The sequence below is a fragment of the Talpa europaea genome, assembly GCF_964194135.1.
Source record: "Talpa europaea genome assembly, chromosome: 14".
NCBI classification, from domain to species: domain Eukaryota; kingdom Metazoa; phylum Chordata; class Mammalia; order Eulipotyphla; family Talpidae; genus Talpa; species Talpa europaea.
The window spans coordinates 28,155,107-28,182,908 of record NC_140082.1 but is presented as its reverse complement, the minus strand read 5'-3'; the positions used below and the strand labels follow the sequence as shown (position 1 = coordinate 28,182,908).

Genomic DNA, 27,802 nt, shown 5'->3' with positions numbered 1-27,802 from the left:
AAAAAAAATAGTAAAGACTTGTATCAGGAGTGAAAGTTTATCACTAGATTCTGCAGATGTTAAAAGGATCAAGGAAACATAACGAGCAAGTTTATTCCAAAATAATGCTTTTGTAATTTTAAACCTTTCCACAGAAAACTGACCCAGGTGGCTTCCCTGGCAATTCTACCAATCATTTGAGATAGATATAATGCAGAACCAAAAAAGATAATGCAAGAGATAAAAAAGAATTCAGAACACTATCCCTCCTGAAAATAGATAAATTCTTAACACAATTTTAGCAAATCAAATTGAATAACATCTGAAAAGGAATATGTCACAACCACATGGGATTTGCTCCAGAAATACAAGATTGACTTAATACTTAGGCAATCAGTGTAATTCACCATACTGCTAAGCTGAAATAGAAAAACTAATCTCAGTAAATGCAGCGGTATTTAACAAAATCCAATACCATTCGTGATAAAATCTCTTTAAACTATTAGAACTAAAGGGAACTTTCTCCTCCTCCAATTGATGACAAGCATCAATGAAAAACTTTTAAACAGCTAACATTTCATACTTAATGGTAAAACAACAAATGCTTTCCTACCAAGATTGAGAAAAAGGCAGACATCCACCCCTGCCACTGCTATTCACCATTGTACTGGAAGTCTAATTCAATATGGCAAGAAATAAAAACATCTAGATTGGAAAGAAAAAGGAAAAACTTTCTATTCATGGACATGATAATATATATAGAAAATGCAGTGGAATCTACAGAAAAAACACTAGAACTGTTAAGTGGGGATTAATAAAGTTGAATACAAGTTCTATTAAAATAGAAACTTAAAAAAAAGAAACTTAATAAGGATTATTATGTACAATAGTATCAGAAAGGAAATACTTACGGATCAATCTAACAAAAGATGATCATGACCTATACACTAAAAATTACAAAACATTAAGAGAAATTAAAAGAAGACTTAAATAAAGGGCAATGATATACCATAATCGTGGATCTGAAAGTTCAAGATCAATTTTTCTCAAATCGATCACTACACTTAACACACACAGAATCTCAGCAGTGGACATTTTGTATAAATTGGCAAACTGGTATTTTTAGTATTTAAATTATATTTTCTCAAGTGTATGAACTGCAAAAATATCAAATGAGATTTTATTTTTTTTAGGATTTATTTTTATTTATGCATGTAAGAACTGGGGTGTACATGGAATATTACTCAGCATTCAAAAAAGATAAACACATGCAATTTGCAGCAACATGGATGGTGCTGGAAGGGATCATGCTCAGCGAAATAAGCCAGAAAGAAAAAGAAAAATACCGGATGGTCTCACTCATAGCAGCAATCTAGAAAACTTAAATAAGGGACCAGGAAAATGAATAACTATAAGAAAGTGAAAATCAAAATCAACAAAAAACTATGAACCAGAGACACTCTATGGGGAGTGGGGGGTGGGGAGGGGAGGGATTGGGGTCAAAATAAGGGGATTGCAATTGTATGGGGAATATAAAAATGAAATTTATTTAAAAAAAAAAAAGAACTGGGGTGTAGGCCAGAGGTGCAGGGGGTGAGAGGATTCACCAGAGAAAGAATGGGGAGCAGGACAGGCTGATCTACTGAAATGCACTACTGAGGGGAGCAGTGGGCAAGACAGGAGAGGTCCACTGCACTATGTGGGTTAGCTCCCTGGCTGGGGACTGAACTCAGGCCAGCTGGCCATAGCTGGATAGCACTGAGACTTTAACCCCTGTGCCATCAGGAAGGCCCACAAATGAAATATTTTAAATGTGCAATTTCTAGTACGTTAGTTATACCTCAATAAAGTTTTTTTAAACAATACTAAGTTTGCATATGAGAAGGATTAGAAGATGTATTACATGATAGACTTAACATTTGAATTTAATGGAGTTATTTTCCTGGAACATTTTAATTACTCAAACAAAAAACAAATGTGCTTTTTTCAGCCAACAGCAATAGGCTTACTATGTCAATTCTAGAATTGGCATCTAAATGTTTTTTCAAATAAATTCTAAATGAGAGGAAATGAAAAAATTAGAGATTGAAAAGACAAGCCTGAATTCGGATTCCAGCACTAACACCTGCTGGACTTTGGGGGGCTTTACTTTGCTCTCTAAGCTTCACTTTCCTCATTGGTAAACTGGGATTGTTAGCCCTATTTATATGTTTGTTTTGAGTTTTAGCTATAATATATGTAAAGAAACTAACATAACAATTGCCATACAGTAAGCTTAATAAGTAGTAGTATTCTCTAGTATGATTTAGACATGTTAGCTGTATGGTACAATAATTGGCTCTCGACCAAAGCAATGAAAATTCATTCAATCTGGCTGCTGTAGAACAGCAGTTTTGCTAAGAATCTGAAATTGATTTCCACATCAGAGCTTACCACCACTCTTCACTGGAAAATGAAAGTAGCAATGAAGGAAAGTAGGAAACTAAATAAGAAAATTTATTTGCATAGGCACTACTGATCAATCTGATTGCAAGCAGTGACAAGTTCCCATTGTCAGCATTTACTAGTGTCTTAAAGGAAATGTTCAAAGATAACAGGTCAGCCTCTCCTTATGGTCATAATAACCACAGAGCATTTTTCCAGAAAGCTAAGAACATTGTTCTATATAGGCTCAGTTCTCTTCAACACTTGCTTTAAACCAGTGACAGAGATCTAACTCCTGATTTTATAGGTTGCAAACAGAAGACAAAGCACTTCCTGAGACCATGTGACAAGTCTGAATTACAATGGGTCTCCAGTCCACCTCTCCCCCATCCACCTTTGACCAGACAAGAGCACGCTGAAAAGCAATCTTTAAGGGAAACCTATACCTCTGAACGCAGGGTCATCATTCTTACCTGAGGCTGGTTGTGTTTTTCTGGCTCTCTTCAGTTTTCCAAGTGGTTTATACTTTGGCTCTGTATCTTGGGAAGATCGGCAGAAAGGCTTCAAGCTAAAATGAACACAAATATTTTTCCTCTTGAAAGCTGCTGGAATGTAAGCTTCATTTATAAAAATTATAAAAATTTAAAAGGAACTTTTAAACTTTTAAAAACTAAAAAGCAAAATTTAATACTGCAATATAGTAAAGTGCATTTTATTTTTTTTTTAATTTTTTTTTTTTATTAAGGCATGTTTTATTTATTTGTTTGTTTGTTTTTTTATACATGCACTGGGTACAGTCAGAAGCGCGGGAGGGTGAGAGAATTCACCAGAGCCAGAGCGAGGAGCAGAGCAGGCAGAAGGACAGAAGTACACTGCTGAGGGGAGCAGCGGGCGGCAGGAGTGGTCTGCAAGCCATGTGGGACCCTCCTCTGGTGGCCGGGGAGCAGCCGGGGATCGAACCGGCGCCGCAGAGGCCGCGGGCAGCTTTGCAACCCAGCGCTCAACCGCTGCGCCACCGGGGAGGCCCAGTAAAGTGCATTTTAAAACAATCTGATAGATATCTATCTAATTGTAGGATTGAGGAAAAGCAAAAACTCAGAAAGTGGTCCCTATTTTAAACAACGTTTAATACAGTAATGGCATCTTCTGCCATTAGGGAATAGAGTAGAGTTAGCTTTTCCCCTTTTATATTTATTGTGATTTGTTTACCTCTTGCAATAATCTCACAAATTTGATCTGTCTATTCCACAGACTGAAAGCTAAGCTTACATGGTGGAGATAAAATACAGAAGGTACAAAAATAATACTTAAGGGTGTGTTGCCCTTTTTTGAGGGTCTCATCAGCTGCATCCTTATGCCAGATTCCCAGAAGCCTTTAGCATTAAACATAGCCACTTGCAGCGTAATTATGCTTCCAACCTAAAACCTATTTATAGGCACATCAATTTTCATCCTTGGTCCTGTTCTCAGACCCAAAACTATTGGCTGGACCCATCCCACTCAACAATACAAGTTCCACCAGTAGTAACTACTCACATTTCTTTAACTTTATCCATAGTTATGCCTACTGGAATGACATTTGGATATGCATTCACAGGACAGATGTAGCTCAAGAAATCTTTAATCTAGAAGAAAATAAAATGGATTGATTACCTCTACAGTGAAAAATATGAGTGTTAGAGAAACAATTCAACATAGATCAGGGGTAAGAGAAGCAAAACTCTCATAGTTGTGATTCTCCTTGCTGGCTGCACATGAGGATCACTGGGGGACCTCTTAGAAAAAAGAAAAACCGGGCCTCCCTGGTGGCGCAGTGGCCGAGTGCTGGGTTGCAAAGCTGCCCCACGGCCTCTGCAGCGCCAGTTCAATCCCAGGCCGCCGGGCGAGGGTTTCACATGGCGCACAGACCTCTCCTGCCGCCCGCTGCTCCCCTCAGCAGTGTACTTCGGTCCTTCTGCCTGCTCTGCTCCCCGCTCTGGCTCTGGTGAATTCTCTCGCCCTCCCGCGCCTCTGACTGTACCCAGTGCTTGTATAAATAAATAAATAAATCTTTAAAGAAAAACCCCATGTTTAGGCCCCATCTCCAAAGATACTTTAAACACTGAGCAACAAGGGGGTGGGCAGTCAGTATATTTAAATGTTCTTCAGGTAATTCTGTTCCACAGTAAGGACTGAGAATAACTAATGGGATTCAAAGATTCTGTATCTTGTCCAAGGAGGTCAATCACCCTATTTAACAAATCCCCTTGAGTAAGTTAGAATTTAGCTAAATATTAATTACAATACACAAAAGAAAACAAGGTCTTATAATGCCATTTCTTTCCACAAATAATTGTTAGCAATACCAAAGGGATTGCATCTTCCAGGCTGCTTAATTTGTTCTAATGACTTACTGTAATCTAAACAAGAACAATTACATGCAAAAATTTCACAAATACTTTGAATTTCTCTGAAGCTCAGAATGCTAAACAGAGGAATTCTGTCACTCTTCCTCAAAACATCTCTACAACTTCAACTTTACCATTTATTAGACCTTGATGAGTTTGTGATCTCAGTCAGGTTACCTAAAGTCTCCTAATTCTTAGATTCTTCATTTAACAGTACAAATGAGATAATGCATATAAAGTGCTTGATTAAACATAAAATATCCATTACAAAGCTGATAATGACAACAGATATTTTAATTCCTTTCTACAAATGGGGAAGACTAGGGCACAAAATAATTATTATGACCCGAGTTTTCCAAATAAAAGGACCAAATCAAAAGAGTTTGAACCAAAGAATTATCAATAAATCCATATGTAAATAAAATGGCTACCTTCATTAAGATAGTAGAAAAGCAAGGATACATTCTTGAGACATTTTTCATAAAAAATTTTCTTCTGTACTTGCAGAGCAGGCATGCAAATAGAAACCATTATTTATCTGTTCACACCCTTTCTGATTTGTACAGTCAACCCAAAGGTAAAACTGGCTGATATGTGGGGCTTTTGAAGGAAGTAAGAATCAAGAGGGTAAGATCAAGCCTATATCGGAAATGATTCAACTTTTCTTGGTGACCAGTCACACCCAATAAAAGGCTGCCTCCCCCACCTGTACAAATCGATGCCCCTTTGTCTTAATTAACACAAGTCTCATTCACAGTAGATATGCTCTATAAAATCATCTCAAACAATGAATTAGAGAATACTGAACCACTCCTTCTAAGGAAGAGAGAGTTAGGTTCCTGGGAGCCTCCATTCACTGCATTTTTGTCAACAATCAAAAATATCACCTTGTTTCATGTGTTTAAAAACCTTACTAAGTAAATATTGATTAACACTGAACTCATGACCAACAGCTCTGTAAGTGTTCCCTTAACAGAGCTCATCTAGCAAATGTGTTTCTTCCTCCACAAGAGGCGCATCACTCCTCGCACTTAGGAACTCGAGACAGTACTTCAGCACAATCTCTGGGAGTTCTTTCAAACAGCAAAATCACTTTAAAAAAACATATATATATGAAAAGGACAATTGTTTACAGCGCTAAGACAAGAAATCAGAATGGAAATGTGTATACCAGGCAACTATTTTTCCTGCAAATAACTCATTTAAACTTTTTCAGATTTAGGAGTTTGTCTGTCTTGACACCACCAGCCCGTATGTCCCCATGTCCCTTTCCCTCTCCTCCAACTTAACCTCAGAGTCCTCATCATGTTTATTGATGTCCACTAGTATTTTAAATTTGGTTTTGTTATCAAATTGTTATGTATATGTCCGGCATTTGTTTTATGGTTCTGACTTGCTTTACTATATACAATATTCTCACAAACTCCCTCCATGTTGAAAATGAATGCAGTTCATTCTTACGGCTATATAATACTCCATGGCGTAGATGTACATCGTTTTGATCCAGTCAACCTCTGTTGGACATTTAGGCTGCTTCCATGTCCTAGAAACAAGCTATTGCAAATAATGCTCCTGGGAACACTGTGGAACACATGGGCTTTGTGTTAATGGTTTCATATTCCTTGGATATATGCCCAAGAGGGGGACTGCCAGGTCACACGCCAGCAGTGTAACAGCATTTCTTATTCTCCACATCCTTTCCACTACTTGTTGGCCGTCTTGAATATGCCATTCTCAAATGGGTGAGATATGGTACCTTACTCTGCTTTTAACCTACCTCTCTGTTCCTGAAAGCAACCATATTTTCACATCTGCTGGCTTTGGAGATCCTCTTTGGTTAACTGTTTATATCTGCTGCCCATTTATTAATTTGGTTATTTTTTATTGTTGAATTGTATGAATTTTTGTTTATTATGGGTATTAACTGCTGCTCAGTCTGTATTGTACATTTTATCCTATTCAATATGATGTCTTTTTTAAACCTCTTTTCTTTCACTGTACAGCTTATTAACTTGAGGTAATCCAAATTGTTTTTAATTCCCCTGTCATAGGGATTGAGCCACCAAAAATACTTTAATGCTGATATCATGGGACATATTGCTAATGTTTTCTTCTATGTATTTCATAATTGCAGATCTTACATCTGAATCTTTAATCCATTTGGGTTTTATTTTTGTGTACGTGGTTACCAAGCAATCCAACTTCATTCTTTTATATGTGGCTTTCCACTTTTCTTATCACCATTTACTAAAGAGACTGCTGTTTTGCCATTTTATGGTCAGCTGCTTTATCATAAATTAGGTGCTGGTACGTATAGAGATTTATTTCCAGGCTTTCAATTCTATTCCACTGATTCAGGTATCTATTTTTGTGCCAACATCATAGTTTTTTTTAGTACTGTTACTGTATATTTAAGTTTGAAGTCAGATAACATGATACCTTCTTTTCTCTCCAGGTTGCTTTTCCAATTTGAGGCCATTTGAAGCTTCATATTATCAGTTTCAATATTATTTCTTCAATTTCTTTGGAAAATACTGGTGGTCTTTTGATGGTGATTGCACTGAATTATATATCATTCTAGGCAAGATAGCAACATTGATTATATTGATTCTCCCCATCCGTGAGCATGAGATCTCCTTCCACTTTTGTCACTATCCAAGTCCTTTAATAACATCTCATAGGTCCTGTATAGATCTTTTCCCTCCATAGGTTAACTCTGAGATATATAGATCATTTTAAAGCAATTATAGATGGAATTAATAATAAATATTAGTTATTAATTTATTTGCTTCTTGTCTGCTGTTTGTATATAAAAAGGCTAGGGATTTTTTTTTATGTTGATTTTGTCGCCTGCCTCTTTGCTCTGTTCCTTCATTATTTCTAGTAATTTTTTGATGGAGTTTTTAGGGTTTTCTATTTCTAACAGCATACAGTGCTCCCACCTGCTTTTCCCTGCCAATTCAGGCCCCAGCTGTTCTATGTGGAGTGCCTCAGGCTCAAGCCAGTAACCCTCACTCTAAATCACCACACCTTCAGCTTTCCAACAGTGCACCCTTCATCCTGGGTGCCAATGCATGCAGCAACCTCTCCAGTGCAGCCCCAGATCTCAGCAGTGCACAAGTCAACAACTGGAGGTCACTTTGTACAGCAGCTGCTCCTCCCTCTTGGCGCCAGTACTGTCCCAGTATTACTATGAACAGAGTTCGCTTAGAGTTCTTCCTACCTTTTCTGTCAGTGTTATTCCAGGTGTGTGCTGTGGCTATCCATATTTCCCTCAGGGTTTTTTGGCTTTATTTTACTGCAGTTGTGGGCTTTACTCTGCCACCATCTTGTTGGATACCTGTAAGTCCAGGTGACTCAAATTTCTTTTTTTTTTTTTTCAGGTTTTTTTTCTTTCTTATTTTTTTTTCAAAGATTTATTTATTTATGTATACAAGCACTGGTTACAGTCAGAAGCGTGGGAGGGTGAGAGAATTCACCAGAGCCAGAGCAGGGAGCAGAGCAGGCAGAAGGACTGAAGTACACTGCTGAGGGGAGCAGCGGGTGGCAGGAGAGGTCTGCGCGCCATGCGGGACCCTCCTCTGGTGGCCGGGGAGCAGCCGGGGATCGAACTGGCACTGCAGAGGCTGCGGGCAGCTTCGCAACCCAGCGCTCAACCGCTGCGCCACCAGGGAGGCCCATGGTGACTCAAATTTCTTACCACTCTGGTGCATGTCTTCATGACCACAAAGCCCCACTAATACTGATTAGGGGGGTTATAAGCAAATTCTAGTGAGTACGCAAATTTGCAAATACAGAATGCATGATTAATGAGAAATCAACTGTATTTAGAAAAAATATCTGAAATGAAATGAGGTTTAAACCTAGAGTTTATGTTTTTAAATTTATTTAAATGTCTTATGGATATAGACCATTATAAATGCAGTCTGCAGGAAAGTCTCTTACCAACTAGCTTGTATCTCAGGAGAGCAGGAAGAAAGGAAGGCAGTCAGCTGCATCCTCTCTCTTTGCAAATATCAGAGAAATAACCTCCTTATTGAGAGCTAATTTTACAAAATCTCAGGAGGCTTATGCCTTCTAACTACATTGAAGAAGAGAAAGGAGATGAGTAATTTTAACTGAAAAGGTAAGGTCTACCCTTTTTCTTGACTGGGTGTCCTCCCTAGGACTGAAACAGAAAGGAACTCACCCACTGAGTGATTAATAAGAAGGGACACTGATGCTGTGCCAAATGCCAAACCCAGGCAAGAGCCAGAATAAGTTGACAAACACTAGCTAAATGATACCATCAAAATGAGTAACTTCAAAAGCTCCTTGAACCTGAAAGTTAAGGCCAGTTATTTAATAAAGATGTCACTGTGATATTTTTGGGAATATAGTGAAGAATCATTTACAGTATTATGGCTGACTTGGTAAGAATGCTACTACAAGACCCCATTGTTCACATCATTAACAGACCTTTGGCTCACTACTGAAGAGCTGTAGCCATGTATCCCAAGTACAAAAATAACATTTACCAGGAAAGAGATTTTTAGGTGCAGAAATGGTACCACTAAACTTATCTATGACCTAAAGTGTCATAAAAGCTTGCTTTTATATTGCTTTTTATCTAATACATGAAATTACTGAATCTCTGTATTTGCTAATACTTTGAAAATACATGTGTATTTTCATATATCAAGTTGCTGGTGGTGTAGCAGTCAATTTCTTATATAAAAAGTACCATAACAAAAAACATTTTAATCCTTCTTAAACTGAGCAATTCCAATATAATATGTTCTTCTTAAGAAGGAGGTCTATATCTCAATCATCTTTATTATTCTGCTTTGCTGAATATCCAGAACTAGTTATTAAATGGCTTTCAGAACAGTGACATTTTGGAAGAGACCAAAAATCTGGAAAGTACCTGAAGGTTTGTCATAATGAGCTTTTATCTATAGTACTTCCTCAATAAGATTTTTTATTCATTCATGATAGATGAACAAAACTACGAAAGCAGGGAAGTTAGAAATAAATTTAGGGAGCAAGATGGGAATAAAACCTTAATCATACATATTCTTCCATGTTGAGGCTGAGAACAGGAGATAATAGCAACTTCCTGTGTATTTACCTCATCCACTGAGATATTCTCCCTGCATGTCTATAGGAAATGCCATGATAAATGTTAAGCAGTAGAAAAAGACGCCTGTAAAAGTCCAGGGGACTACTGTTCTCAGCCATGAAGAGTAGTAATTCGTGATGTCTAAGTAACGCGATCCTCTTACCTCACTGTAGGAGGAGTGAAAAGAAAAGCATGCTCTGTATGAACTCTCGCCAGTCCTAAAGGGGAATGAAAAAACAATTTCACTTATCCAAACCAGCCAAGTTCTCAAGTTTGAGTCTTCCTGCTTTAGACTACTCAAATGAAACCACCTATCATCAAGGCAGGAGGGGAACTCTTTCCAAAAATATAAATAGGTTGCCAACCTTATGAACAGTCAATATTAAGGAAATGTTTCTAGAATATGATGATCTTAAGATACTCCTCTACCCCACCAAGGGCTTCTGTTCTCCACAACATCAACTTACAACTCCTTACCAAACAAGACACACGCAGTTTCCAACCATATTATCTACCTAACTAGAGCAGACCTCAGGAAATGGACTGATGGGTATTAGGCATTAGACAGATTTAGAAGCAAAGTCTCTCTTTTTTTTAAAGATTTACTTATTTATTTATACATATAAGCACTGGGTACAGTCAGAAGCGCGGGAGGGTGAGAGAATTCACCAGAGCCAGAGCAGGGAGCAGAGCAGGCAGAAGGACCGAAGTACACTGCTGAGGGGAGCAGCAGGCGGCAGGAGAGGTCTGCGCGCCATGTGGGACCCTCCTCTGGTGGCTGGGGAGCAGCCAGGGATCGAACTGGCGCTGCAGAGGCTGCGGGCAGCTTCGCAACCCAGCGCTCAACCGCTGCACCACCGGGGAGGCCCAGCAAGTCTCTTTAAACAGGTTAAATTCAGAAATTATTTTCCACAATTATATTCTCTTCTTGGACTTATACTAGATTACATTTAAACTATTAACATTCAGAAATTATTTTCCACAATTATATTCTCTTCTTGGACTTACACTAGATTACATTTAAACTATTATCAATGTACCTCAAAGCAAGACATCTCTCAAAAGATGTCTAAAACATTGTTTTCTTACCTCACAATTACATTTGTTTTTCTGGTTCTTTCTCCAAACCACATAGTGGATGGCTTAATGCTGATTGTGTGGAGTGGAATTCTATTTTTGGAAGTCATTCCACAGGGTAATTTGCTCCACTGAAAGTATTCCTCTGCCTGAAAAAGATTTTAAAATATATAGAATAACAGTTCAACATTTTCATGAAATATGTTTATGGGCACAGTCTCAAGAACAAATGGAGATAAGTTTTTAGACAGGAAAAAAATGTATACATGAGGAAATGATCACGATTCCAAATTAAGCAACATTCTGCAAAATATCTGGCCTGGATTCTTAGAAGAAAACCTTTAAAAGGTGGGAGCCCTGACAAAAGAGGCATGAGTGAATACTACCCAATTCTTAAACCCCAAATGCTCCTCTTCCCCACTCCACAAACTATAAAAGTCCATTTTGACACAACTGGGGAAATCTGATTATGCACTATCAAATATCTAGTATTACAATATCAATGTCAATTCTGAAAGTGGGCAGTACTGTGCTTATGCATGAAAACACATGCTTCTACAGCAGTATGTGCTGACAGTTTAGGGCCAAGAGTCATAAAGTCTACAGCTGAGTCTCAAATGGGTTGGAGGAGGAAGTGCTGACTGGAGAATACAAATGAAGACTGCATGGTGTTTTTGTACTAGTCTTACAACTTGACGGTCTTAAAATTTTCAAAATAAAGTAGGAGAAAAAAGTAACAAAGGTGTTTTATAAAGGTTGAAAAATTAGGGGACTATTTTTCCAAAGACATTATGTTTAGATATGGATCCTTCAAAACCATTAGCATTCCACCCAAATCAAATGTCACTGAGGGCCTCTGATGCTGTTTCTGATGAGGCTGTACATAAGGCAGTGGATGAGAGCTCTGCAGGCTCTGTTTTTAATCAGTATTTTAAGGCTATGTGATCTAAGAAATGCCAAAAGCCACTAGAAGTGTTCCAAGGAAAGTACAAGATTAGCAGTTACAAATTAAGGTATTCAGTGGGATATGAGAAAATACACAGCAAAAAGAAATTTGCCAATAAAAAGACTTAATAGGACAAGTCCAAAAGAAAAAAAAAGTTTGTTTTATAACTATATTTTTATACTTCCATGAATTCAATGGGTATGTGCATATACTTATGTATATGTGTGCATATGTATGTATACCCACACACACAAAATGAAATAAATTCATGAATTATATAGCTTACCAATCATCAAAAGTAATTTCTTACTGTGTAGCTCACTTATATTGAGACCTGAAGTAAAACAGTCTGTAGATAAAAATTGTTTTGTTTAAAATTATGCTTTATTTTAGGGCTGGGCAACATAGTTTTTGCCTAAAGAGCCAATGTTACTACCACAATGATTATCTAAATGTATAAACGGAGGGCCTCCCCGGTGGCGCAGCGGTTGAGCGCTGGGTTGCAAAGCTGCCTGCAGCCTCTGCAGCGCCAGTTCGATCCCCGGCTGCTCCCCGGCCACCAGAGGAGGGTCCCACATGGCGAGCAGACCTCTCCTGCCGCCCGCTGCTCCCCTCAGCAGTGTACTTCGGTCCTTCTGCCTGCTCTGCTTCCCGCTCTGGCTCTGGTGAATTCTCTCACCCTCCCGCGCTTCTGACTGTACCCAGTGCTTGTATAAATAAATAAATAAATCTTTTTAAAAATAAATAAATGTATAAATGCAGTGGATACTAAAATATATATGTGGGATACATAGATATGCTACTCATGTTACTCATTTGAGTGTAAGATACTTTAAAATATAGAGGAAATGTATGATCACCCATACCACTGTTTGAAAATCACTAGTGAATATTAATGATGTTGAATGACTAAATTAAAATTTTTAAAAATGTTAAAAACAAATTCAAAATAATAGGAGTTCTATGCTGGCATCCGAAAACAAATTACGAGTGGCAAAGACACTAGAAACATTCAATTGAAACTGGACCATCAACACATGTAAATATTTCAAAGTTCCAAGCCAAGTTATATCTGGATTTTTATCTCAAATGAGAAGAAGAAAAATAATGCTAGTAAAGTGCACATCATCTCAAAAAAATAAAAGGAATGAATTACTGGTTTCTTAAATTATGTGCTATAATTTATTACTAATCTCATTACAAGCTGTTCATTACATAATTCATTAAGATGTACCAAATGTGTATAAATAACTTAGTTAAAAAATAAGTTTTCTGTGTCTATTTACAAATTACGAAGTTTATGGTAATGGAATACAACCATGTACAACTGCATCACCATGGGCTTAAAATCCTAGGAATCTCAGCCTCAATTATTATGTCTAATTTAAGGAGCCTAGAAAATGAAATTTCTAAGGTTCCTTCTAGACCTAAAATTCCCATGGATAACACAATAAAAGAAAAACAATTTACTCTGTACCTTTGGGTGCCGACACGCATGAATCTGAGTGCTACGGTCTGTTGTGAGATGATGAAGAATGTCGGGCATGTTTCGAAACATGTCGAGTTTATTCACATGAACCTAAAGAAAATAAAATAAAAGCCTATTTGGGGAAATGTATTTCCTATAAATTGTTCAAGGGTAATTATGCTGGGGCAAATCATCTGGCTAGTTACTATTTTTCTTTCTTGAAACCTAGTTTTTGAATAATTTCAGTGCACATCAGTGTTCTGCCAGGATGTCAGCAGGTAAAGGGCGAAGAGCTGCCCCTACCTGTCAGGAATACCACCTATCGTTGGTGGAAATGAAAAATCACGGAGGCGCAGTTTGTGGGTTTCAATGGATTATACTAGTATTGTCCTCAGTCCATCAAGAGACTTTACATTACTATTTATGGTGCCCCTCTCCTCTAGATCAAGATTTTTTTCTAAATACTGGGAATACAGCAGTGAATACAGCAGATAAAAACCATCAAGAACGACTTACTGATAAAGACATAAACAGAACATGCCCTCTACGGGCAGCTCTTAGGAAGATGTCAACTGGACTCGGAGGTGGGAGAGCCAAGACTCCCTTACCACACACCACTCAGCTGGTTTAAAAGGAGAGGACAGACTTGGGGCGGGGAGGGGTAGAATTCTTTTAGAATTGTAAGACAAATATTTTAAAATGTTAAAACCAATGTGTCTGTCTTACCCAAAGCTGCTTTTCTTTGGTACTATGAAGTAAGTAACAAGCACCTAAATTGATATTAAGACAGTGAATGGGGGGGGAGGGTGGAGAAGTCTCATTTCAAAGTCTAATAAAACAGAATAATGTCAAATTGCTATGGCAGTAGAGAGACAAGTGTAAAAAGAGTGAGTGCTTACTTATCCCGCAGTCTCTTCCTCTCACCACTTGTTTACTAATGAATAACAAGAATTAACAATAAATTTGCTTTTCAGGACTAAGATAAGGGGTAAATTCTGACATGTGGAGAAAGAGAAACTTTCATCCTCACAAAAATAAAAAAGCCTGAAAAGTTGCCATCGATCATTTTCTGAGGTCCTTTACTCACAAATCCCATTGTTGTCCCTTTTTCAATTCCTGATCTGAAATTGACTCTATCCCTGCAAAGGGATTAAGAGACCCCAAGACAGGCTGCCTCCAGGGCGACTCTGAGGCCACCATGAAAGAGCTGCTATGGAGGCTGCTCCCCATATCGGCTAGGCCCCCCTCAGCCCATGGCTCCCTTATGCCAGACCACTGGCGCAGGAGCTTGCAGTCTTTTGGACTTCACACACCACTAAGATTTACAATGCAAATTTGAGACCAGTAAGTGACTGCTGTCTTTATATTTGGCTGAGAGGACAAAAGAAAAAAAAAAAAAAGCATATAAGATACTACAGATAAGTATACACCATTTTAATGACAAGAAACATGGAAAAGACAATCTCAGAGTGGAAGCAAAGCCTTCCTCAAGTGGAGAACTGGCAACTTTATATTTCGGCAGAAAGGCTTGTAAATGGAAGAAATTAAGGGAAGAACGACTTAGGAAGCAAAGACTTAAAGAGGGAGGGAGCATTTTGTTGTTGTTACTACTGAGCACCATATATTGTGCTTTGATTCTCAGTTTTTCCTCAACACTAATTAACAAAGGGTGGCAGGACACTAGGGAATGAATTCAAACGCCGGAAAAGCAGATTTTTTTATTTATTACACATGTACCTCGTTAAATTCTTGGCACAAGTTTGTTAGCTGAGGGATCAGTATTAAAAGGTAAAACACAAGAGTAGCCAGTGAAATGTTGTCCCAATTCCAGCATGTCCTTTTGTTTGGTCATTGCCAGAAAAACCTTCTCTAAGGAGGCTAAAGGAGAAGCCACTCCCTGTGTGAGCACTGTGGGAACGGGGCATCACTCACATCCACATGCTAATAATATCACTGCAAGCAATACACTCATATTTTCCAGTGCAAATTTATTTTCCATGCCGGTCACAATCACTATACTTAATTCCTAAACCACAATTGACAAAATCCTCCTCCTGTGGGACATTACACCCAAGGGTTCTTCCTGGCATTTGGGCTCTGTGAATTCCTCCCAGGAAGAAATACATCTGAGAGGATGGGGGAGAGTGACAGAAAAAAAGAGCCATCACCATACCTGTACTCCAAATTCTTCACTGAGGTTGGTGAATAGATATTCATACCCGTACGCTGCTTTGCAGTTCAGCCACACGACATGGTGGGGACTCCGAGTGATCCAGCTTCGAACCAGCTCTATTACTCCACTCAGACACTCCGCCTGGGCAGGATTTGTAAAAGACATTTAAATAATTTTAAGAATGTCACCCTGTCCTTTCCCAGCCAAATGGGGACAATTATGACCGGATTTATTCTCCTGCAAACCTCCAACTAGAAACAAGGTCACAGCCAGGTTATCACCTTGTTTCTCCAGAGAGACTTACCCGACTTGGAATTTGATAAAATTTTGGATCGCAGAAAGTAGTATCTAAGTATACACTTTGGATGTCTTTCACTCTGAAAACAAAAAAGAAATTGTGTTAATGATCTAATGTGACATAAAATCTGTGTAAAAGTTAAACGCTCAGATGTTTTATAAGGTGTTTGATTCCATTTTAAATTTTTCAGTTAAATCAACTCGGTAGGGAAATGATTTTCATACCATACAATACATGTTTGCATATATGTCAGTAAATTTTGATCAATTCATGCAACTACCAACCCAATCAACCCCATTTCAAATAGAAAATTTGCTTTACTATTGCAAATATTCAAGTCCAGTTTTTAATAGAAACAAATGTGTTGGGGGAAGAAAGCAAACAAGACTTTTTCAAATGACATGGTCTTCCATTAGGAGTTATGCAAGGCCCTGTACCTGCCCCCACAGTGCAGTAGTTCCATTCTGGCAACTTCTCCTTTTGCCAATCTAAAGTCCCCTGTGTACAAGACAGTTCCATTACTGCCCTGAAATAAAAACCTGAAAAGGAAATAGATTTCAGTGACTGCTAAAGATCCTAATAAAGCAAATACATGCTAAATCCACAGCAAACATATTCCGTCAAACACAGCTACTATAAGTGTTCATGGAATTTTAATGGCTCCAGACCATACCTAGCACTCAGCTGCCAGTACATCCCTAGACAGAAAAAAAGTAACACAATGGCTATCCCCTAATAAATTCAGCACTCTCAACTATATATTGAGATCATACCTATTTATGAAGAGAAAAATTCATGTGATTAGAAAATGCAAAGTCAGTGGAGAAATGGCTATTGAAGGCTTCCACTGTAAGAAAGCCTTTTTTTTTTTTTTAAGATTTATTTATGCATACAAGAGCTGGGGTACAGGCCAGAGATGCGGGGGTGGGGGGTATGTGTGAGAGGATTCACCAGAGACAGAGTGGGGAACAGAACAGGCAGACTGACTGAGATACACTGCTAAGGATAGCAGCAGGCGAGACAGAAGAGGTCTGCTTCGCCATGTGGGTTGCGACCTGGTGGGCCGGGGATGGAACTCGTGCTGCAGAGGCTGCAGATTGCTTCATAGTGTTGTGCTTAACCCCGTGCGCCACCAGGGAGGCCCTGAAAGCCACTTTTCAAACCTAATCTTTGTCTTAGTCCCCCAAGTTTAAATTGGAAACAAAGATTACAGATATTTCCAGAAGAATAATCAAATCATATACATATTACTTTCTAGATCCTAAAGTTTTATTTCTACAAATGTAATACATATCTACATATAATAAAATGGCAAAATAAATGAGCCCCCTTACATAACTGATCCTGGGCAATGACCAGCTGGCAAGAGGGTCACAGCAATCTCTTCCTTCTAAAAAGAAAAGGAAAAAGAGAGGATAACAGAAGTTGTCACTAGGAACCCCGTTAAAGCTCTTAAAAGAAAATAAGCAAGTACTTCTCAAAAATGAGATATCCTTTTTCTCCCTCATTTCCTCATTCTTCAAATACTGAAAACAAATTTTCTGTGGCTATCCTTGCCTACAAAGTAAATGGTTAAATATAGAATTACAACAAGACTTAGCAATTCCACTCTTGGGGGGATACACAGGAAATGAAAATACATGTCCACACAAAAACTTCTACATCTATGTTCACTGCCCTAAATCAGTTCTACAGTCCTTCCTCAGGACAGTAACATGATTAGTACAGCAGGTCCTCAAATGATGCTGTTTAGTTATAATATTGATAAGAACACCATGCACATCAATGTAGAAGGAAGAGGTTATTAAAGGATCCGCTTTCGTTTATGTCCTTTCATCTAATTTCCAAGAACCAATCAACTATGTTAAGTGAGGACTCAGTGAACTTCAAATGCCTGATCTTCGCCAAACAGGAAACAGGGAGTCCAGTCTCTGCCCGATCACAGCTATAGGACAAAGGACACCCCTCCGAATTAGACACATCGACAAAGTAGGTAATAATCCAGTTACAGAGCAAATTAACTAGATTTGCCATACAACAGGAAAATACCTCCTAACCCTAAATACAACTGGAAGTGAAAAAAAATATTAATAAAAGGTAGGTTGATCGCCCTACTCACTATTAAAAAAAAACTCAACACAAGAATACCTACTTCTAAATGTAAGGACAAAAATTAATTAAGTACACTTGGAGAGCATCTTTTTCCTGAATAAGAAAGTGATTCAGCATCTCTCCTGCCCATCTGTTTCTCTCTTTTTCCTAATAAATCTGTCCTTTTAAAATGGGGAAGGAGGGGGCCTGCAAGTGATTGAGAAAACAAATCACAACATACATAATATTTAAACACCATTTTATATCCTGGGCCTTGCAATAAATGCAACAAATGTGACAGTGACAGTGTAGTAGTAACATGAGCAACTGTAGTTCTCATCCTTAGCATGTAATTCTAAAAAGGAGCAATTTAATACTATAAAGTAGTAAAATCAACAACGTAGTTCTCATCCTTAGCATGTAATACTAAAAAGAAGCAATTATGTTCAATCCTTTGAATGTAGAAAATAAATCGCAAAAGTATTTCCTAAAAACCCACTCAATTATCATTTTTATTTATGTCTGAATGAACATTCAAAATCAAGGAGAAAGATAATTTTAGCACTAAATAATATATTTTTAAACAAACAATATTTAACAGTTACCTCTCCTGATGCTTCATCAACTAGACATATCTGGGTAGGAGTATCAATTTCAATTGATAGCTATTAAAAATAAAATTAAGAGATCATGTAAATATACCACATATTTTCACATTTTTCATGACTACATGAAGTCATCTCAAACACAGAAAGGCGACTAAGAGAAGAAATCACAAACTTTCTATAAAAAATTTCTGCTTTGGGCCTCCCTGGTGGCGCAGCGGTTGAGCGCTGGGTTGCGAAGCTGCCCGCAGCCTCTGCGGCGCCGGTTCGATCCCCGGCTGCTCCCCGGCCACCGGAGGAGGGTCCCACATGGCGCGCAGACCTCTCCTGCCGCCCACTGCTCCCCTCAGCAGTGTACTTCGGTCCTTCTGCCTGCTCTGCTCCCCGCTCTGGCTATGGTGAATTCTCTCACCCTCCCGTGCTTCTGACTGTACCCAGTGCATGTATAAACAAACAAACAAACAAACAAATAAATAAATAAAACATGCCTCTATAAAAAAAAAAATTTCTGCTTTCAGGGCCTCCTCTGGTAGCGCAGCGGTTGAGCACTGGGCTGTGAAGCTGCCCACAGTCTCTGCAGTGCCGGTTCAATCCCCAGCCACCGGTGAGGGTCCCACATGGCGCGACAGACCTCTCCTGCCACGCCCACTGCTCCCCTCAGCAGTGTACTTCGTCAGTCTGCCTATTCTGCTCTCCTCTCCCCTCTGGCTCTGGTGAATTCTCTCACCCTCCCATGCTTCTGACTGTACTCAGTGCTTGTATAAATAAATAAATAAATCTTTAAAAAAAAATTTCTGCTTTCACTCTAATGTTTTACCGCTTTAAAATATAAGGCTAAAATAATATCCTTGAAGCAAAGGTGACAATACATATTAAGTGTCTAGCAAGTTTATATATCCTTTGATAATTCTATTTCCATGGATTCAATTTTCCTCAATCTCCCACCCCTACTACATCTAACCCTCCCTCCCTCTGAGCTTGCATATTTGTAAAACACGACATCACATATCCCATGTGATCAGGTTTAGTCGGCAGATCAGGCAGGACCACTCCATGACACGGCCTAGTCCACAGACTCGAGTGCCACAGAGGTCTGCAGAGTACCTGCACATTTCCCTAGACCAGCAATTGGCATGGCGAGGCAATCAATAAGAAGTTGATGAATGAAAGTAATTTTTATCTTTCGATGAATTACCACTTGTTGGTAGAAATGAAAACTGATGCACCATTGGAAACCAGAGGCATGGGAGGGTGACAGGATTCACCAGAGACAGAGTAGGGAGCAGAACAGGCAGAAGGACCAAAATACACTGCTAAGGGGAGCAGTGGGCACGACAGGAGAGGTCTGCTGCGCCATGTGGGAATCTCCCTGGCCAGCCGGGAATCCTGCGCTGCAGGGGCTGCAGACAACTTCACAGCGCTGTGCTCAACCACGCTGCACCACCGGGGAGGCCCTGGATCTTATTTTTCAACCCAAACTGAAAATTTGTCTTTTGTTTGAGAGATGAATTAAATCCATTCATATTTCTAGTATCCACCATAGTAACTACTGTTATACTAGAATGCCATCTTCTTACTCTCTATGTACCATACCTTTGTTTTGCTTCTTTTTACTATCTATCCTCCATTGGAAAGGGCCATTTTATTGTGCCATATTCAAAGTCAAACATTCTATTTTATTCTGGTTATTACCCTTTTCTTATTAAAATCCATAAATTGTGTTAATTTTTTCTAGTCCATCCCACGATCTAAATAAAAATCAAAGACATAAAAGAACATTTCACACTTTAAAGAGCAAAATGCATCTTAACAACAAAGTAAATGAAATTAAAACTAAGAACCCTGATCAAACTGTTGAGGGACAAGAAAAACAAATAAACAACAAAAAAAAATCAAACAAGAAAACATCAACCTCAACTGCTAAACTACGAAAGACTAATTATCAATATTGAGATTAATATGGGTCAAATACAGTATGTGAGGAACTGGGCTTTTAATATTCCATGTTTTTTGTCACTTTACCTTGAAAAATATTTCCCACTTAGAAAAAAAGAATCAGTATCATTCAAAACGTAAAACTTACAATTCTATTCTCCCAAAATTTGTACTTTGGGTTAGTTAGCAACAACTCTTTAGTAACAGGAGAACAGTATAAGTAAACCTTCAAGCTGCAAGAGAGAAAAAAAAAAGAACAGTTTCAGTATAATCCATGAGTCACTTGGGTGACTAGAAAATACATGTCATCACATAGCAGTTTTTCTCAAATAATTCAATTCAGAAACTGAGCTGGTACAAAAATGTTACAGTGGCTCCCAATATGCCAACACTCCAATGACCATCTCCACCCCACCAAGAGTGTGAAGGGACAAGGAAAGAAGATGAAGAAAATGTTTCATGTGCCTTCTGACCCCTCAAAAGGGAGTCTGTCCTTCACCAGTTATGCTAAAGACATGTTTGCACATGACCAGGTATTTCTGAAAAGACACACCAAACATTAAGCTAACTCCAAGAATGGGAGTGTGCAGGACAGAAGCCTTCTGCATTCACTTCAATGGAGGCCATTCTATTAGTGAGCCAAAAGTAATTTCATAATAAATTTTTTAAATTCAACAGCATAACTTAGAGGTTAGGAGTCTAGTCTCTGACAGTCCCAAGGAGAGCTACACTAATAAGTACCCCACCCACACATGCTCTGTTTACAAATTGAACATGGAAATTCCTTTCCCCCATTGACAGGTGGGGTCTATTTTAACCTCCCCTTGAACTTGGGCAGGTGTTTGTTTCAGCCTTAACCTACAGAATGTGATGGAAGTAACATGGCAGGACTTTCTAGGCTCAATGTCCGGCGAATATGGCCTCCTGCTTACCATATTGCCAAGCATCTGTCTCTTGGGACATACACCCCCCCTTTTTTTAAAGATTTATTTATTTATTTATACAAGCACTGGGTACAATCAGAAGCGCGGGAGGGTGAGAGAATTCACCAGAGCCAGAGCAGGGAACAGAACAGGCAGACTGATGAAATACACTGCTGAGGGGAGCAGCGGGCAGCAGGAGAGGTCTGTCGCGCCATGTGGGACCCTCGCCGGTGGCCGGGGATCGAACCAGCGCTGCAGAGGCTGCAGGCAGCTTCACAACCCAGCGCTCAACCGCTGCGCCACCAGGGAAAGCCCTGGGACATATGCCTTTTAAGCCCTGATTTTCCACTTACGTATCAGCTCTCCTGAAACTACCATTCTAGAGAGACTTGCTAGAGACAGAGAGGTGCCAGAAGCCCCAGCCCAGATGTCTGACAGTGGATGATGAGCCTTCAGATAATGTTAGTCCCCTCTACCACCCAGTCAGGCAGAGCCCACCATCCCACCCAATGCTACCAGAATTCTGACTGCAGAAATGGAGAGAAACAATACACGGTTAGTGCTATTTTCAGCCACCAAATTTGGGGCAATTTGTTACGCAGCAAGAGAACCAATACATGGGTTCTAAAATGACACAGACCTGGTTGAAATCCTGGTCCTGCCACTGACTGGCTGAGTGAGCTTGAGCAACTAATTTAACCTCTCTGGCTCCTCAGTTTCCTCATCTGTAAAATAGAAATCATAATAAGATCTATTCAAAAGGTTGTCAGGAGGCTTTGAAGAGGATATCAGCACCAAGAACACAGGGATTCTCACTGGTGTGGCTCACTGTCACACTGTTACAGGGCAGCCCTGATACAAAACGGGTTGCCTGACTATGGGTCCTCACCCGCGCGCTTAAAAGGACTTATCAATACTCTATTGCAGGCACACAAGAAAGGTTAATAAAAGGTTTATTCACAAGGAAAGGGCAAATGAGGAAATGTACAACTCAGGGAGAAAAGTGGGAGACAAAGTTTTGAATGCGTCCTACCTGATGCGCTGATCAGGAACCCCAAATGGCCTCTGAGAGCTGGCCGCAAGCCAGGAGCCGTGAAGCCAGGAGGCGAGCGAGAGGGCCCCCAAGCCCCACGTGTTTGGTTTTTATACCCAACCTGGCTGCTTAACTCCACCCTCAGGTCCCAGCCATCTTCCCTTTGGTGGTGACGGGATTTGTCTTTCCCAATGTCTTGATGGCTTTGGCCTGGGGTGGGGGTGGAATCCACAAAGCCTGTATGGAATTAGCTCAGGACATACTTTACCCCAAAAACACCTCAACATCCAGTACAGTGCCTAGGTCATACAGGCACTAAAAGAAACATCTAGGCTATAAATATGTAGTGACCAGCATAAATGTAAATACTCTGTTAGTATTAACTTTCATTATCGAAATCAAAGACTACTGGTATCACTTAGCGGTGAAGCCTGAGACCCACTGATTCAAAGTCAAAAAGTCAGTAGGGTCTTTCCAAATACTATCTTGGCAACATGGAACTTAGACTCAGGCAGTGGCTGCAGGAAAAGCATGCAACAGTTCAGCTTTTAGAAAAGATCCAACAAGCGTATGTGATTCTTTATAACAGAGCAGTCATACACACACTTATAGAAACAAAAATGAACAAATGACTGCCACAGCCAGGAGCAGAGATGAGTCATACAAATATGAAAGAAAACAGAAGACCCTATTCAGTGTTATTTTGTGTATGTAAAGTTCAGAAACAGCTAACACTGACCCATGATGACAAAAGTCAGAACAGAATGACCTTTGGGTGAGGGCTCTGACTGGGAGGTTTGTCCTCGGAGACAGCTGTTGTCCTATGTCTTGATCTGGGTGGCAGCTATACAGATGTGTTCATTTGTAAATGTTCATTCGTCTGTCCTTCATGATGCATGCACTTTTTTTTTAAAAAAGATTCATTTATTTATGCATACAAGAGCTGGGGTACACGTCAGAAGTGCAGGGGGTGAGAAGATTCACCAGAGACAGAGTAGGGAAGAGAACAGGCAGACTGACTGAAATACACTGCTGAGGGGAGCAGCGGGAGAGACAGGAAGGGTCTGCTGAGCCATGTGGGTTGCCCCCTGGCCAGCCAGGGATCTAACTCTGCTGCAGGGGCTGCAGACTGCTTCATAGTGCGTTGCTTACCCCTTTATGCCACCAGGGAGGCCCTGTATTCACTTTTCTATACTTTTTACAGCACAATGAAAATGTTTACTTTAAAAAACATAGAACTAAGTAGCAAAATAAATTACCTGCACTCCAACCTTCTTTTCAAAGAAGGGGATCTTAATCCTTTCATATGATCTGAAAACAAAGGGAACAAAAATCATAAACACATTTTTTTCACAGGATTCCTTTGCCTAAGAAAACTGAGTTGTCTGCTCTTATTTTTTATTTAAGATTTATTTATTTATGCATACAAGAACTGGGGTATAAGGCCAGAGGTGCGGGGAGTGAGAGGATTCACCAGAGACGGAGTGGGGAACAGAACAGGCAGACTGATTGAAATACATTGCTGAGGGGAGCAGCAGGAGAGACAGGAGAGGCTGGGGATAGCGTCACAGGTTGCTTCTTAACCCCTTGAGCCACCAGGGAGGCCCTCTGCTCTTTTTAAATTTCCTTTTAAAAGAAAATATATGAGAGGGTCACTTTTATAAGAGAACTGATTCATAAAGGCCATCAGCTTCTTCTGTTGGTGAAGAATCTGTTAGAACAGAGGACAGCAATCTCTAAAAGTTGACCAACTCTAGCCATCTGGAATCATTTAAAATGACAATGATCCCCTCCTTCAGACAGAGTTTAAATGGTTCTGAGTAGCCACAGAACAATGAAGTGACCAAGGACTCATTTGGAAAGGCTTCTAGCAATTTTCCTTTACTCTCTTCTCTAACCTCAACCCAACCCATCTTTGGTCATGCTCTCTGTGACCTATTCAAGTCTAGTCATTTAAGTTCACCCATCTGGAAATTCAAGCTTACTCCCAGGGAATCCTCTAGTACAGCTTTGTACTCTTTATATATACTAATCCAGACCCAACGAGGCAAACACACACATCATATCATCAACATTAACCCAACCATTAAGGCTTAGACCAGAATAAGAGTTTCATTATCTCCTCGGTTCATGGCTACTACTCAGTTGAAAGGTGGAGAATTTCTATCCACACAAGCTTGCACCACAGCCTCCAAATTAACAGACACAAAAAGATGGCATTTAAGGAGAGGTAAGTCCAACAGTATAAAAAAACAAATAGCACATCAAATACATGGTGCATTCTAATTCATTCTGAAAGTTCAGCACACTACAGCCTAGCTAACAATAACAAAACATTTCAAATTATTTAGTTAAATCAAACCAGTTCTAATTATTCTAATTATCACCAACACACATGCTCCCACACTAAGTCAGTCTCTTGCAGCTGCTGTATGAAACACTGCCTCTCACCACCCCTGGCCCCTCTTGACTGACAGCCAAGAAAATATGGATGAGCTGGCCTTGTGCTGCTAGAACTGTACCCAAAGTCTGCCTTCCAGATCTCTGTCCCCAGACCACAGCAAATCATCCTAAGTCCATCCTGGAGGGGTCCTCCCCATCTCCGGCTCCGGGTCACCTCTCATCCTCCAGACCTTACCAATGCTTAGTAAACCCTGCCCAAACAACAGATTCAGCTTCCAGAAAGTACAAAAGGGGGGGAGAGATAATGACAATTTCACAAATTCCTTTAGATGACTTCTTTGTTTTATACTGGTCTCTGCCTATCAATAAACAATGTTGCAGCTGAATGAGCTCTGGAGGTTCTTAATGTGATGGCAAGAAGCCCTTTAGCAACAGCCATCAAGAAGCTTTGAAAAAATAAGTGTTTTTTCAAATTAAATACATTAAAATAGTGTATTGGCCCCAGGTTGGGGGAGGGGGAGGGTATTACCCAGCACACCTGGGGCCAAACAATGAGGTGGGGTGGGGGAGGAGAGGGAGATGAAGCAAAAGCTAGGGTCTAGGGTTCCGCAATTATTGGGGCCAAGGGTGGAGGTCTGGGGCCTAGAGGCCTCATTAATGGTGTGTTAAAATCATAAAAGTATGAGTTTAAAGCACAGTTAAGAGAAAGGAAAATAAGCAGCTCAAATAGGGCAAGTGCTGAAATTAGCCAAGATCTCTAAAACAAAGGCACCTCAGTTGGGAGGGAGGCCTGGCTCTGTATCAGGTCCTGTGGCTGGCACAGCCCTCTTTGAAGTGGGTACCACAGCATGAAAGCTACAAAAAGAGAAAACCCAACCGTCAGGGCTTGTGCTACATCCTTCAAACTCATTGCTCCTAGACATGAAAGCAGGCCCCCAAGCCACACTTTCACCATGGATATCATTATTTTGAGTTCAGAAACTTCAGTGAAACAACACAAAACGTAATAAAAGTGGGGTGTCCTCACCCAGCAAGGGATAGTCAATGAAAAACAAAGCAAAATGTAAAAAAAAAAAAATGCTCTCTGGGGAGTGGGGGGTGGGGAAAGGAGGGGTTGGGGTCAAAATAAGGGGGTTGCAATTTTATGGGGAATATAAAAATAAAATTAAAAAAAAAAAAAACGCTCTCAAGACACAGCAGAGAGACGGTGAAAGGAAGCTCCCAGGGCAATTTAGCAAATCAAGAAAGGAGGGTCAGGCTTTCCTCAGTAGAGATAAGTGGTGGCTTTGTGCAAGAAAGTAGTCCCACCAACAATTCACACCACCTGAGAGCGATGTTAGTTTTCACACCAACCCCGTGAGGAAGGGCAGTGTTTTGAAGTTGTAAACCACCAAATTGGATCTTTTGCTTGCACCCAGAAAGCCATATTCTTTTTTTCCCCCTTCCCTCCCATCAAAAGCCAAATTCTGAACCACGAGAAATGTCTTTACACATGGACTTTATTCCAGATGGCCATTAAGAGAGTTGGTGGGATAGGCCTCCAAAAAAACCGGCCCCCTGAAATGCTTGGAGCGCTGGTATTACATACGAGGTACCGGCAGGGCTTCACATTTCCAAGTTCCCACAAAAGCAGGTAGAGCCAGTTAATGGTTAATCATAAGGAGAGGGAAGAGAGACCAAAAGGTGGCTAGAGTTTAATTTCACTTGTAATTTTTAGTCTAAAGGAGTTTTACAAAATGGAGGGGATCCAGCTACAATATCTGTGATTTACCTTAAAATTACAACCTGTGATAGGTATGTGCACATGGTTGTTACACTCTGATTCACTCCTCTAAGGAGTGGTAGGGAGCATCCTATACAGGTTATTCTGGAAGTCCACACTCCAGCAGGCAGCTACTAGAGTGCTTCAGTTTATCTTCATCTCTAATCTGAGCCAAAGACTGTGCTGATTAGCATCATGAAAATCAAAACTGCTGTCACAGGCAAAGTCAAAGACATATTAGTCAATATAACATGTTAAAAATGGAAAATGGTTGTAACATCAATGGCATTCCAGCTCTGGAGATTTGCTAAACAGTTTCAGAGTCCAGCCTTGCTCGCAACCCCCTAGCCTGGAAGTCTTACCAGGAGTGAGAGTCCAGGCTTAATCCTTAATGGTGTCCAGTTCTGGTTGCCTGACCTGCCTTCTGTGAGGAAAACCACATGCTGCCTCTAGATTAAAATGAACCCTTCATACAGGATATGGACAGCGCATCTAAAGAGGAGCTTGCACTTGGTCAGCTTACAGATAGCCTAGTGTGTGTGTGTCTACTTCTAATAAATGTTGGGGTGGGGGGTCATGGCATAATTCCATCTGAAGCTAGTCTTCTTTATAACATGGTAACGAAAATGTGGGTGAAGAATTAAGTAATCCTCGTTAGCCTCGGGCTAGGGGCTCGCTAGGAGAGCTTTCCAAAGATCCGAAAGTTGTGCTTAATCCCACCTCCTCCTCATTGATGCAGGCGCAATTGGCAGTCGCTGCAATATCCCGCGGTACAGGTGAGGAAATAAAACCTCAGGGAAGTTTAACAGCCACAATTTAAAAAGGAGCAGTTGCTAGTCTCCGCGGGTCTCCCCAAACCTGCCCTGACCCCGACCCGACCTCCCCCTCTCCAGGCCCCTGAGCATCTGAGCTGCTGCAGCCCGGGTCGCTGGGCGCAGGGGGCGCTCAGGGCTCACTCACCCTTGTGGCAGTGGGACAGGAAATAGGCGCGGGCCCCCAGATTCTCCCTGTCGAAACGATCTATGGAGATGGTTGGATACTCGGCCATCTGTCCCTCGAAGCAGCTCATCGTTCCAGCCAAGCCCAGCGTTCCCGCCCCTGCGCCAGCACCGGGATCCCAGCTCCTTCCTAGAACGCGCCGCCACTTCCGGGAAGCAGCCGCCGCCTCCCCATTGGACAGGCGGGAGCAGCCACGGC

At 40.3% G+C, this 27,802-nt stretch overlaps 1 protein-coding gene across 1 annotated transcript; it reads right to left on the bottom strand.

The window, feature by feature from the left end:
- Positions 1–2,784: 2,784 nt before the first annotated feature.
- Positions 2,785–27,674, bottom strand: DCLRE1C (DNA cross-link repair 1C; the record flags this gene model as incomplete). Its single annotated transcript, XM_084253027.1, has 13 exons — positions 2,785–2,971; positions 3,940–4,028; positions 10,055–10,109; positions 10,981–11,117; positions 13,392–13,493; positions 15,556–15,696; positions 15,860–15,932; positions 16,291–16,392; positions 17,188–17,243; positions 18,550–18,609; positions 20,633–20,717; positions 23,700–23,751; positions 27,566–27,674. The coding sequence occupies 13 exons, from the start codon at positions 27,672–27,674 to the stop codon at positions 2,833–2,835; spliced, it is 1,200 nt and encodes a 399-aa protein (XP_084109153.1). The 3' UTR covers positions 2,785–2,832.
- Between the last annotated feature and the right edge of the window lie 128 nt (positions 27,675–27,802).